At 41.2% G+C, this 13,914-nt stretch overlaps 1 protein-coding gene across 1 annotated transcript in view; it reads left to right on the forward strand.

Annotated features, from left to right (window-relative positions):
* The first annotated feature begins 2,059 nt into the window (after positions 1–2,059).
* The window catches only part of LOC110142410 (ATP-binding cassette sub-family C member 4-like), a 176,119-nt gene continuing 164,264 nt past the window's right edge, over positions 2,060–13,914 (forward strand). Inside the window, 2 exon segments of the mRNA XM_070471513.1 lie at positions 2,060–2,141; positions 2,751–2,871. Of these exon segments, the coding sequence (XP_070327614.1) occupies positions 2,086–2,141; positions 2,751–2,871 (177 nt within the window). The 5' untranslated portion in view covers positions 2,060–2,085.

Below are 13,914 nucleotides of genomic sequence, written 5' to 3' on the forward strand. Positions count from 1 at the left end.
ATGATTACTTTATAATATTATAATGGTTTTTGTCATACATCAACATGAATTGACCCCAGGTATATATGTGTGTATATACCCCAGGTATATGTGTGTCCCCCTGATCCTGAACCCACCTCCCACTTCTCTTCCTACCCTATCCCTCTGGGTTGTCCTAGAGCACTGGCTTTGGATGCCTTGTTTCATGCATTGAATTTGCACTGGCCATCTATTTGACATATGGTGATATACATGTTTCAATGCTATTCTCTCATGTCATCCCACCCTTGCCTTTTCCCGCTGAGTCCAAAAGTCTGTTTTTTACATCTGTGTCTCCCTTGCTGCCAAGCATGTAGGGTCATTGGTACCGTCTTTCTAAATTCCATATATATGTGTTAATACACAGGATTTGGCTTTCTCTTTCTGACTTACTTCAGTCTGTATAATAGGCTCCAGGTTCATCTACCTCATTAGAACTGATGTAAATGTGTTCATTTTTATAGCTGAGTAGTAGTCCACTGTGTATATGTACCACAACTTCCTTATCCATTCATCTGCTGATGGAGATCTAGGTTGCTTCCATGTCCTAGCTATTGTAAATAGTATTTCAGTGAACACTGGGGTACATGTGTCTCTTTCAGTTCTGGTTTCCTTGAAGTGTGTGCCCACCAGTGGGATTTACTGGTTCATATGGCAGTTCTATTTCCAGTTTTTAAAGGAATCTCCACACTGTTCTCCAGTAGTGGCTGTACCAGTTTGCATTCCCACCAACAGTGTAAAGGTTCCCTTTTCTTCATACCCTCTCCAGCATTTATTGTTTGTAGGCTTTTTTGATGATGGCCATTCTCATCAGTGTGAGATTATACCTTATTGTGGTTTTGATTTGTCTTTCTCTAACAATGAGTAATGTTGAGCATCTTTTCACATGTTTATTAATCATCTGTATATCTTCTTTGGAGAAATGTCTGTTTTGGTCTTTTGCTCACTTTTTGATTGGGTTGTTAGTTTTTCTGATGTTGCGCTGCATGAGCTGCTTGTATATTTTGGAGATTCTTTGTCAGTTGTTTTGTTTGCTATTATTTTATCCCATTCTGTTTTTTTTCCCCATTTATTTTTATTAGTTGAAGGCTAATTACTTTACAATATTGTAGTGGTTTTTGCCATACATTGACATGAATCAGCCATGGATTTACATATGTTCCCCATCCTGGACCCCCCTCCCACCTCCCTCCCCATCCCATCCCTCTGGGTTATCCAATTCTGAAGGCTGTCTTTTCACCTTGCTTAAAGTTTACTTTGTTGTGCAAAAGTTTTAAGTTTAATTAGGTCCTTTTTGTTTATTTTTATTTCCATTATTCTGGGAGGTGGGTCATAGAGGATCTTGCTGTGATTTATGTTGAAGAGAGCCTGTCTATGTTTTCCCCTAATTATTTTATACCTTCTGGTCTTGCATTTAGGTCTTTAATTCATTTTGAGTTTATTTTTATGTATGGTGTTCAATAGTGTTCTGGTTTCATTCTTTTACATGTAGTTTACCAGTTTTCCCAGAACCACTTGTTGAAGAGACTGTCTTTTCTCTATTGTATATTTTTGCTCCTTTGTAAAAAATAAGGTGTCCATAGATGCATGGATTTATCTCTGGGCTTTCTATTTGGTTCCATTGATCTATATTTCTGTCTTTGTGCCAGTATCATACTGTCTTGATGACTGTAGCTTTGTAGTGTAGTCTGAAGTTAGGCACGTTGATTCCTCCAGTTGCATTCTTCTTTCTCAAGATTGATTTGGCTATTTGAGGTCTTTTGTGTTTCCATACATATTGTGAAATTATTTGTTCTAGTTCTGTGAAAAATACCATTGGTAGCTTAATAGGGATTGTGTTGAATCTGTAGATTGCTTTGGATAGTTTACTCATTTTCACTATATTGATTCTTACTCTTCCATTTCTCTCTTCTTCTTTTTTGTTAATACAAAGCTCATGAATTAGGACTTAATTAGACAGATATGTGTGATTTGTATACCTGCAACTCTCCATTTCTCTTAATTTTTAACAGGTGGCTAACCCCCTTGTTTAAAATTGGTCACGAACGAAGATTAGAAGAAGATGACATGTACTCTGTGCTTCCGGAAGATCGCTCTCAGCACCTTGGAGAAGAACTACAAGGGTGAGCACAGGCATCAGGGAGAAGGGGAGGAAGACTGAGAATTTCCACGTGTGGCTAAAGTTGTGTTGGGGGGAGCTTTGCCTTCCTCTGGGTTCTCCTGAGCCTCCTTCCCCTGACATGGCACACTCACCCCCCTCAGGCTGACCCTGGGCTTAACACACTTTGGAACCTGGGGAGCCTGTATTCTCTGTGCATTTGTGGAAGTGGAGAGAACCTGCAGCCACGACCCTGGAGGCTGAACTCTGTCCCTGGAGGTGGGGTCCCTGGAGGAGGGGGTCTGCCCTCCTGAGCTGCTCATGACCCTGTGAATCCAGCAAAGGCTTGGCAGGAACTTGTTTTCTGAGACTGAGACTTTTCCCTCAAGGCCTGTTTTTCTAGTGCTTCAGGGTCTGCACTACTCATGTTTCAGGCACCCAGTTAACAATTAGCCAGCATTTATGGGGCAGCCACAGAGTGCCCTGTAGTAAAGGCTTATCCTCCACTCTGCCACCTCCCTGTTTTGTCTGGTGGACATGTTGTTCTTTTATTTTGTTTTTAAATTTATTTTAGTTGAAGGCTAATTACTTTAAATATGTAGTGGTTTTTACTGTACTTTGTTTCTCATCACAGGTACTGGGATCAAGAAGTTTCAAAAGCTGAGAAAGATGCACGGGAGCCTTCTTTAACAAAAGCAATCATAAAGTGTCACTGGAAATCCTATTTAGTTTGGGGAATTTTTATACTTCTTGAGGTAAAAGCTTTTATATACTGTGCATTGCTTTTTACTATATGCAGGTCAGTACTGAGATGGATGAGACCTGTGGGGAGAGAGGCCAGTAGTTTAAGATCAGAGGATAAAATGTCTAGAAATCATGATGTAGCCCAGCATTTTTGTTTATCTTTAGGATGGACAGATGCTTAAAGGACTGGACCTCCAGGGATTAACTATTTTCCTTTTAATGGGTTAAAACACAGTGTTCTGGAAGGAAAAGACATTTTATACCATATACCTCAGTTCAGTTCAGTCGCTCAGTCATGTCCGATTCTTTGTGACCCCATGAATTGCAGCACGCCAGGCCTCCCTGTCCATCACCACCTCCTGGAGTTCACTCAAACTCATGTCCATCGAGTTGGTGATGCCATCCAGCCATCTCATCCTCTGTCTCCCCTTCTCCTCCTGCCCCAAGTCCCTCCCGGCATCAGGGTCTTTTCCAATGAGTCAGCTCTTTGCATCAGGTGGCCAAAGTATTGGCATTTCAGCTTCAGCATCAGTCCTTCCAATGAACACCCAGGACTGATCTCCTTTAGGATGGACTGGTTGGATCCCCTTGCAGTCCAAGGGACTCTCAAGAGTCTTCTCCAACACCACAGTTCAAAAGCATCAATTTTTCGGTGCTCAGCTTTCTTCACAGTCCAACTCTCACATCTATACATGACCACTGGAAAAACCATAGCCTTGACTAGATGGACCTTTGTTGGCAAAGTAATGTCTCTGCTTTTTAATATGCTGTCTAGGTTGGTCATAACTTTCCTTCCAAGGAGTAAGCATATTTTACTTTCATGGCTGCAATCACTGTCTACAGTGACTTTGGAGACCCCCAAAATAAAGTCTGCCACTGTTTCCACTGTTTCCCCATCTATTTGCCATGAAGTGATGGGACTGGATGCCATGATCTTAGTTTTCTGAATGTTGAGCTTTAAGCCAACTTTTTCACTCTCCTCTTTCACTTTCATCAAGAGGCTTTTTAGTTCCTCTTCACTTTCTGCCATAAGGGTGGTATCATCTGCATATCTGAGGTTACTGATATTTCTCCCAGCAATCTGGATTCCAGCTTGTGCTTCTTCCAGCCCAGCATTTCTCATGATGTACTCTGCATATAAGTTAAACAAGCAGGGTGACAATATACAGCCTTGAGGCACTCTTTTTCCTATTTGGAACCAGCCTATTGTTCCATGTCCAGTTCTAACTCTTGCTTCCTGACCTGCATACAGGTTTCTCAAGAGGTAGGTCAGGTGGTCTGGTATTCCCATCTCTTTCAGAATTTTCCACAGTTTATTGTGATCCACATAGTCAAGGGCTTTGGCATAGTCAATAAAGCAGAAATAGATGTTTTTCTGGAACTCTCTTGCTTTTTCGATGATCCATGGGTTGTTGGCAATTTGATCTCTGTTTCCTCTGCCTTTTCTAAAACCAGCTTGAACATCTGGAAGTTCACGGTTCACGTATTGCTGAAGCCTGGTTTGGAGAATTTTGAGCATTACTTTACTAGCATGTGAGATGAGTGCAATTGTGTGGTAGTCTGAGCATTCGTTGGGATTGCCTTTCTTTGGGATTGGAAGAAAAACTGACCTTTTCCAGTCCTGTGGCCACTGCTGAGTTTTCCAAATTTGCTGGTATATTGAGTGCAGCACTTTCATAGCATCATCTTTCAGATTTTGAAATAGCTCAACTGGAATTCCATCACCTCCACTAGCTTTGTTCTTAGTGAGGCTTTTTAAGGCCCACTTGACTTCACATTCCAGGATGTCTGGCTCCAGGTGAGTGATCACACCATCGTGATTATCTGGGTCGTGAAGATCTTTTGTTGTACAGTTGTTCTGTGTATTCTTGCCACCTCTTCTTAGTATCTTCTGCTTCTATTAGGTTCATACCTTTTCTGTCCTTACCTAGTATGGTGTAAAAGACATTTTATTTATTTATTTTTTGTAAAAGACATTTTATACCATATTAGGATATTATTGGTGCTCAGTAAATGACATAAATGCTGAAAGTGACCCTTGACCAAAAGAATATCCTACAAACTCAAGAAATGTGGTTTGGAGGAAGCAAAGTTGGACCAGAGCCTGAATAACATAAGACATTTTACAGGTGCTCAGCAAGTAATTGTTAAATTGCTCAATTCACATCTGATAAATGCTTTCCTAAGACATGATCGTCACCTCTCCCCTTCCTGTGAAGCCGAACCCATGGTCCTCCATCAGGCTTGGAGCCCAGATGGAGGAGCTCCCAGGAGCACACCCTTCCCTGGTCTGCCTCCTTCCCTGTAGGCTGGGTCACCCAGGCCAGAGTTCCCTGTGATGAGGAGCTCCAGCTTCATCACTGAATTGCGGAGACACCATGCACCATCCATGCTGGTTTCTGTCCCTGGATGTGGGGTTGGTTTCCTGCTTGAATGGGAATCCTGGTAGCCTGGCATTTGCAGAAGATGTAGGAGGGGATGTGCAATAGAAAACCAGAGACAGAAAGCAGTGAGGTCAGTGACCTTAATGACCCTGAAGATCCTGAGTCAAGATCCTCCAGAGAGACAGTTCCAACCTGGGGACACAATGCCATCAGCCCACCTATTCTGGCTGAGCCTGATCAAGGTCTGCAGACCCACTTGGGTGGCTCATGCTCTCAGTGGTCCCTTAGTGCTGCCATAGGGACATGGGTGGCCTGTGAGTGTGTGAGAGCAGGAGGGATGGAAGATGCAAGTGCTGTGAAAGGGGTGGAGAAGTTGGTGAGTTGTCATCAGTCCATTGTGTTGGGGATAAAGTGGGTGGGCCAGGTGGTTTAGGGTTGGGGGCTGTGACTCTTGTTTAAAGGCTGTGTTGTACCAAAGGGCACTGTGGGCAGCAGGCAGCAGGGTAGGTGAAGTCTGCCCCACACAATTGGAGAGGCCAGAGAATCTGTCAGCTCACAGGTGGCTGAGTGGTCCTGGGAGATGGAGACCTTGATGACAAAGGTGGGCTGACCATTGTGTCAGATAGTGGGGACAGGTATGTGGGGTGGAGTGCCAACTTTTAGAGGGCATTGACCACTGAGATACTGCACTGCCTTGTGAGGGCAGGGTGGAGTGTTGATTTCAAAGTTGTTCAGCCCCAGTAACACTTCTGCTGGGGATCTAGGAAGGCCAGGCTTGGGGCTGTATAAGTGCAACTGGTAGAGCCCTGGCCCCTCTTTCAGGAGGTTGTTTGTTGGGTGGTCATGGCAGAGAAGTGGGAAGTTGAGGACCTGGTAAATCTGGGGGCTCATCTTCTGTAGTGTTAGAAGTACTAGTAGTGGAGAACAAGATGGCGGAGGAGTAGGTGGACCTGGAGTGCATGTCTTTCCATGGATACATCAGGAATACACCTTCAGACACAGAAGTGCAGGCAGAACACCAGCTGAGAGTAGACAGGAGTACCTGATGAGTGGAAAAGAATATATAGACCCCACACAAAACTCGAGATCAAGACCTCCGCCTTTGGAGTGGGTGCACTGACTCCAAGACCCTAGCCGACCAGAGAACTAACCCTAGGGAGTATCAAATAGTGAGAACTCGCACAAAGGAAACCACTTGAATATAAGACCTGGCATCACCGAACCACCAGTAGCACCAGTGTGCAGGATGCCTCACCTAAACAACAAACAAAACAAACATACAAACCCAATCATCAGCAGACGGGATTACCACCTCACTCATCATTGCCCATCAGAGGAAAAACAAACAAAAACTCAGCACAAATCTCACCCTATACGAAGCTTACACAAACCACTGGACCAACCTTAGGAGGGCAGAAAATAAAAGGAAGAAAGAATTCAAACCTGGGGAAAGGAAACCTCAAGCACAATAAGTTTAAAAAAAAATGAAAAGGCAGAAATATACTACACAAATGAAGAAACAAACTAGAAAAAACAGAAGTCCAAATAAGTCAAGAGGAAATAGGCAAACTCCCTGAAAAAGAATTCAGAATAATGATAGTAAAGATGATAAAAACCTTGAAAACAAAATTGAGAAAATGCCAGAATCAATTAACAAAGACCTAGAAGAATTGAAGAATAAACATACAGAGACAAACAACACAAATACTGAAATTAAAAGTACTCTAGAAGGAATCAATATCTGAAGCAGAAGAATGAATCCATGAGCTGGAAGAGAAAATAGTGGAAATAACTTCTGAAGAGCAGAATAAAGTAAAAAGAATGAAAAGAACTGAGGATAGTCGCAGACACCTCTGGGACAATATCAAATGCAACGTTCAAATTATAGGGGTTCCAGAAAAAGAAGAAAAATGATATGAAAAATTTTTGAAGAGATTATAGTTGAAAATTTCCTGAACATGGTAAAGGACAATCAATCAAGTCCAAGAGGCACAAAGAGTCCCATACAGGATAAATCCAAGGAGAAACATGCCAAGACACCTATTAATCAAGCTAACAAAGAGTAAACACAAAGAAAGAAAAGCAGCAAGGGAGAATCAGCAAGTAATGCAGATCTTTCAGCAGAAACTCTGCAGGCCAGAAGGTATATTTAAAGTATATTTAAAGTACTGGATATATTTAAAGGATATATTTAAGGATATATTTAAAGTACTGATATATTTAAAGTACTGAAAGGGAAAAATCTGCAGGCAAGATTACTGTACCCAGTAAGGGTCTCATTCAAAACTGATGGAGAAATCAAAAGCTTTTCAGACAGGCAAAAGTTGAGAGAATTCAGTACCACCAAACCAGCTTTACAGCAAGTGTTGAACGGCCTTATATAGTCAAGAAATACAACAGAAGAAAAAAGATCTACAAAATCAACCCCAAACAATTAAGAAACTGGCAATAGGAACATATTTATCAATAATTACTTTAAATGGATTCAATGTTCCAACCAAAAGACACAGACTGGCTGAATGGATCCAAAAATGAGACCCATATATGTGCTGTCTACAAAAAACCCACTTCAGCCCCAAGAACACATATAGACTGAAAGTGAGAGGATGGAAAAATGTTTCATGCAAGTGAGAAGCAAAAGAAAGCTGAAGTAGTAATCCTCATACCAGACAAAGTAGACCTTAAAGAAGATTACAAGAGATAAGGAAGGTTACTACATAATGATCAAGGGATCAATCCAAGAGGAAGACATAACAATTGTAAATATCTGTGCACCCAACATGGGAGCACCTCAATACATAAGACAACCGCTAACAGACATAAGACAACCGCTAACAGACATAAAAGGAGAAGTTGACAGTAACACAATCATAGTAGGAGATTTAAACCTCCACTCACATCAATGGACAGATCATCAAAACAGAAAATTAATAAGGAAACACAAGTCTTAAATGATACATTATATGAGATGGATCTCATTGATATCTTGAGGACATGCCATCCAAATGCAGAAGAATTCACCGTCTCAAGTGCACATGGAACATTCTTCAGGATAGGCCACACCTCGTGTCACAAATCAAACCCCAGTAAATTTAAGAAAATTGAAATCGTATCAAGCATTTTCTCTGACCACAATGCTATGAGACTAGATATCAGTTACAAGAAAAAAACAAAAACAAAAACTCTAAGAAGCACAAACGCATGGAGATTAAACACTACATTTCTAAATAACCAACAGGTTACTGAAGAAATAAAAAAATTTCTAGAAACAAATGACAGTGAAAACACAACAACTCAAAACCTATGGGATGCAGCAAAAGCAGTTCTAAGAGGGAAGTTTATAGCAATATAATCCCATCTCAGGAAACAATAAAAGCATCCAATAGACAACCTAATTTTGCACCTAAAACAATTGGAAAAAGGAGAACAAGAAAATTCCCAAATTAGTGGAAGGAAAGAAATCATAAAGATCTGAGCAGAAATACATGAAAAAGATGAAAGAAACAATAGTAAAGATTAATAAAACTAAAAGCTTGTTGTTTGAGAAGATAAAATTGGCAAATCTTTATTCAAACTCATAAAGGAAAAAGAATCAAATAAAAAAAATAGAAATGAAAGAGGAGAGGTTACAACAGAGGATGCAGAGATACGAAGAATTATAGGAGACTACTATGGATAACTAATGGCAATAAGATGGATAACTTGGAAGAAATGGACAGATCCTTAGAAAAGTTCAATCTTCCAAGACTGAACCAGGAAGAAATAGAAATTATGAACAACCCAATTACAAGCACTGAAGTTGAAGCTGTGATCAAAAATTTCCCAAAAAACAAAAGCCCAGGACCAGATGACTTCAGAAGAGAATTCTATCAACACTTAGAGAAGAGCTAATGCCTATCCTTCTAAAATTCTCAAAAAATTGCAGAGGAAGAAGCACTTCCAAACTCATTCTACGAGGCCACCATCACTCTGATACCAAAACCAGACAAAAACAACACGAAGAAAACTACAGGCCAATATCACTGATGAACATAGATGCAAAAATCCTCAACAAAATTTTAGCAAACAGAATTCAGCAACACATCAAAAAGCTCATACATCATGATCAAGTTAAATTTATTTCAAGAATGCAAGGATTCTTCAATATAAGCAAATTGATCAATGTGATACACCATATAAACAAATTGAAAGATAAAGACCATATGATCATCTCAATAGATGCAGAAAAAGCCTTTGACAAAATTCAGCACCTATTTATGATTAAAACTCTTCAAAAAATGGGCATAGAAGGAACCTACCTCAACATATTAAAGGCCATGTGTGATAAGCCTACAGCAAACATTATTCTCAATGGTGAAAAACTGAAAGCATCCGCCCTAAGATCAGGAACAAGACAAGGGTGTCCACGTTCACCATTATTATTCAACATAGTTCTGGAAGTCCTAGCTACAGCTATCAGAGAAGAAAAAGAAATAAAAGAATTCAGATCAGAAAAGAAAAAGTAAAGTGCTCACTGTTTGCAGATGACATGACACTGTATAGAAAACCCTAAAGTTAGTATCAGAAAATTACTAGAGCTAATCAGTGAATTTAGCAAAGTTGCAGGATCTAAAATTGATACACAGAAATCATTTGCATTTCTCTATACTAACAATGAAAAATCAGAGAAATTAAGGAATCAATCCCATTTACCATTACAACAAAAAGATTTAAATGTCTAGAAATAAACTTACCTAGGGAGACAAAAGAACTGTACACAGAAAATTAAAAGACACTAATGAAAGAAATCAAAGATGACATAAACAGCTGGAGAGATATTCCATGTTTCTGGGTAGGAAGAATCAATATTGTGAAAATGACTGTACTACCAAATGCAAGCTACAGATTCAATGTGATCCCTATCAAATTACCAATGACATTTTTCGTAAAACTAGAACAAAAAATTTCACAATTAATATGGAAACACAAAAGACCCTGAATAGCCAAAGCAGTCTTGAGGAAGAAGAATGGAGCTAGAGGAATCCACCTTCCTGATTAATATTATCCTCATTTTAGAATAGAGGACACGGAGTGCCAAGAAATTCCACAGTGTGCCCATGGTCTCACAAAACATAAAGGACAGAGGGACATTATATCTCAGGCACTCTGACTTACCATCCTGACCATCTCAATGACTTATAGCTTGTCCAGTGTCAGAAATGCTCATTGTTTAAAAATTTATTTTAAAATTCTTTTAAATTTGGCTGTGTGAATCATGGGATATTAGTTCTGCAACCAGGGATTTAACTTTGGCCGTGGAATGAAAGTAAAGCATCTTAATCACTGGACCATCAGGGAATTCCCAGGAAGCCTCATCTTGAGAGCTTTGTCTACAGTTCTCAAGACACATGCATCCTGAACTTGGCCTGAAGTGAATAAACAGGATGCTAAGAACTTCCTAGAGTAGGAAGTCAGATTGGGGATTGTAATTGAGGGTAGATTCCAGGTGACCGTGCATTCTAGGTGCCAGGAGCCCTCTAAGAAACCATCTTTCCTCTCATTACCACCCCTAAGTGGTTTTTTATTTTGTATGGTGGAAGATCTAAACTCAGCTCAGGATTCTCTATCCATGGTTCCCAGACAGTGCTCTGATCAACCACAATGCAGGTACTCCTGGCAGCACCAGTGGGAAGAGGCACTGCGATGCCAGTCCAAGGTGAGGATTTTGGGGTTAGGATTTCAAGGTATGTGACCCTCTGTCCCATGAGAATTGAGAAGTGACAGTAATGCTTGGGGAAACAAGTATCAGGACGATATTGAACCTGGGGCACTTGCAAGTCACCCCTAATTAGAACAGAACAGGCAGCAAGTTCTCAGCAAGTCTGGCCCCGCCTCTGTACACCTCCAAGGGGAATGTGGGTGGGGAGGACAGGTCTCCACCTGCCCAGGGCCCTCAGGGTGGAGAGGAGGAGCCTGAAACCTCTGCCTGGGCCTGAGTCACAGAGACCACCTCCCCAGGTCATCAGCGCTTCTCTCTGAGAGGTGAGGTCTCCACTTCTGGTGTGTAAGTGGGGTGACCTCAGAGAGCCAGAGTGGGTTTATCCAGTCCTTTTGTTTGAGAGGGGAGGAGCAGCCGGGGGTTATGTCCTCTTCCCAGGAACATTAGAAATGGCCTGGCCTTGTCCAGTCACTTGTTGTTTGTCCAAGACCACTTTTGCTGATGGTCTCTGGTCTAGGTGGAGGCGGTAGGAGGCACATGTTTGTGTAAATCTTCACTTTGGAGCTCAGCTGATGGGCAGGAAGTAAGCAGAATCCTCTGAGTCCCACAGTGGGCTTTCTGCCTTGACTCAGGGCTGGTTCCCTGGTTCCCCAAGAGCTGTAGCGGGCATTTGCCTTTATTTCTCAACCCTTTCTTCCAAGTGTCCCTTGAGTTTACTCAACCCAGGAGGCTGAAAAGTGGCTGTTGGTGGCAAAGTTACTGTGGGGTAAGAGCAACCACGGAAGTCCACACAGCAAGGGAGAGGAGGAGGAGGCATTGAGCCAAGCAGAAGGGGACCTGCAGAGCAGACCTGCTGTGTGGACCCTGCTGGTTCTTGACAGCTTAGCATTAACCATTCGTTGTTAGTAATATCCACAGTGATGCCCCTAAATGATGGGAATGCTTTTCAATTCATTTTTTAAAAAGCATATGTAAGGTTTTATTCCCATTAAAAATAAAAAATATGAAGTATAATTGACTTATATTAGTTTTAGGTATATAGCATAGTGATTCAATATTTGTATACATGATAAAATGATCACTGCAAGTCTAGTTGTCCTCTGTCACCATACAAAGTTATTCCAATATTATTGACTGTATTCCCTATGTTGTACATCACATTGCCTTATTTATTTTTTAACTGAAAGATTGTACCTTTTAATCTCCCTCACCTTTTTCACTCATTGTCGGCACTCCTCCCTTATTCTGTTTTCTTTTAGAACTCAGGGAAGTAGGTGCCTCTTTTTTTTAAGGTTGCATTCATAATGGTTAAAAATTAAAAAAAAAAAACAAAACTGCTTAGAAGTGAAACTTTAAATTGCTGTCCAGAAATGTTGGCTTTTAAAATGACTTTTCTCAAGAGTTGTTCTGCATGGTGGCCTATGAGCTGCACTGAGCTTTCCAAGCCCTTTGTGAAACCAGCCTCTGCCATTAAGAATAGAGCAGGTCTCTTCCCAGGACTTATATCATAAAAATGATCATAGCTTACACTTGTTTTTTAGTGTTGGTTTTAGAGTACTCTGAGCTGTTGTGGCTCTCAGTTGTCTCACAATTCCCTGAGGTAAACAAAGACCTGGAGGGCAGGTGGGCACATGATGGGCTTTGGGTCATGTGACTTGCAGGTGGCTGACCTGGTTTCTGAAGCCCAGTGTTTGGACTCCCAGGCCAGTGTTCTCTGCATTCTGTCCTGAGGCTTTCTCTCCTCCCACAGCCTCCACTGAAACTCAGAGTCAAGAGGAGGTGTTTTTCTGACAACAGCTCTGTGCTCCTCTGTCACCTGCTTCCTACAGAGTTTTCTTTTCTTTTTTTTTCTGTAGGTGTCACAAATACTTCAAAACTACAAACATTGAATAGGATTGAAGGGTAGCAGAAAGTGTCACCTCAGAATGTGCATTTTGGCACTAAGATTATTTTTAGCTGGTTATTTTTTTGGGAAATAGACATAGGAGAAACTCTAAAGACAGAGCAGATGTTACCTATCTGTGAGGGACATTTATGTTGATGAGGTAAATCTCCATTTGTAAAGGTGTCTTCCTCCCAGTACCCAAAAGAGAAGGATGTCTGTAAATCACAGAAGAATCTTGTCAGTGGAAAATACTTAAATCTCCATAACAAACCCAGCCATTTTAATTTTAGCTGCCTTTCCTATTAACTTCTCATGCCGACCTTTGTTTAGCTGGAGATGGTATTTAAGGTGGTGGCTTGGGCCATCTCGGGGAGTTACTCAGTTTTTCTCGGAGATGGTAGAATTGGGCAAGAAACACTTCAAGTATCTGTGGAAATGTAGCGGAGAAACTATAAGTTCCCCTAAGAAGCGAGAGGTGAGCCCGAATGTCAAGTGCTTTCAGGAGGTTGACTTTGACTAACAAGGACTCCACCAAGAAATGTCTGCTTCAGAGACTCCGAGACTCTCGTAGAACTTTGAAATGATTGTTGTGGTATTATATTGGACTGTTTTAAAAATCTTTTACAGTTTCACAGTTATGCAGAATTCTTGTGAAGGAATAAGAACTATGTTCCCAGTTGTTTTGTGGAAAGGCTATTCACTGGGTTATAGGTTGGTGTCAAAGATGAAGGCTTTATGGGAACAATTCTTTTATCTTGTTTCTGCTGTCCAGAAGGTTTAGGAACTAAGATCCCACATGCCTCAGGACCCATCAAGCTGCAACTCCTGAGCTCACTTGGTGCACCTACTGCAGCCTGCATGCTCTAGAGCCCCTGCTCTGGAACAAGAGAAGCCAGTGAAACCAGGAGCAAGGCTGCCAAAACTAGAGAGGAGCCCTCACTCACCGCAACGAGAGGAGGCCCACACAGCAAGGAGGAGCCGTGTGTGTCAACGAAGACCCAGCAGAGTCAAAAATAAAGAAATAAGCAAGCAAGTAAATAAGATTTTAAAAAAGAGCAGACAGAGCAGTGGAAGCTACGAGCCAGGA

The sequence above is a fragment of the Odocoileus virginianus genome, chromosome 8 (genome assembly GCF_023699985.2).
Source record: "Odocoileus virginianus isolate 20LAN1187 ecotype Illinois chromosome 8, Ovbor_1.2, whole genome shotgun sequence".
In the NCBI taxonomy this organism is placed as follows: domain Eukaryota; kingdom Metazoa; phylum Chordata; class Mammalia; order Artiodactyla; family Cervidae; genus Odocoileus; species Odocoileus virginianus.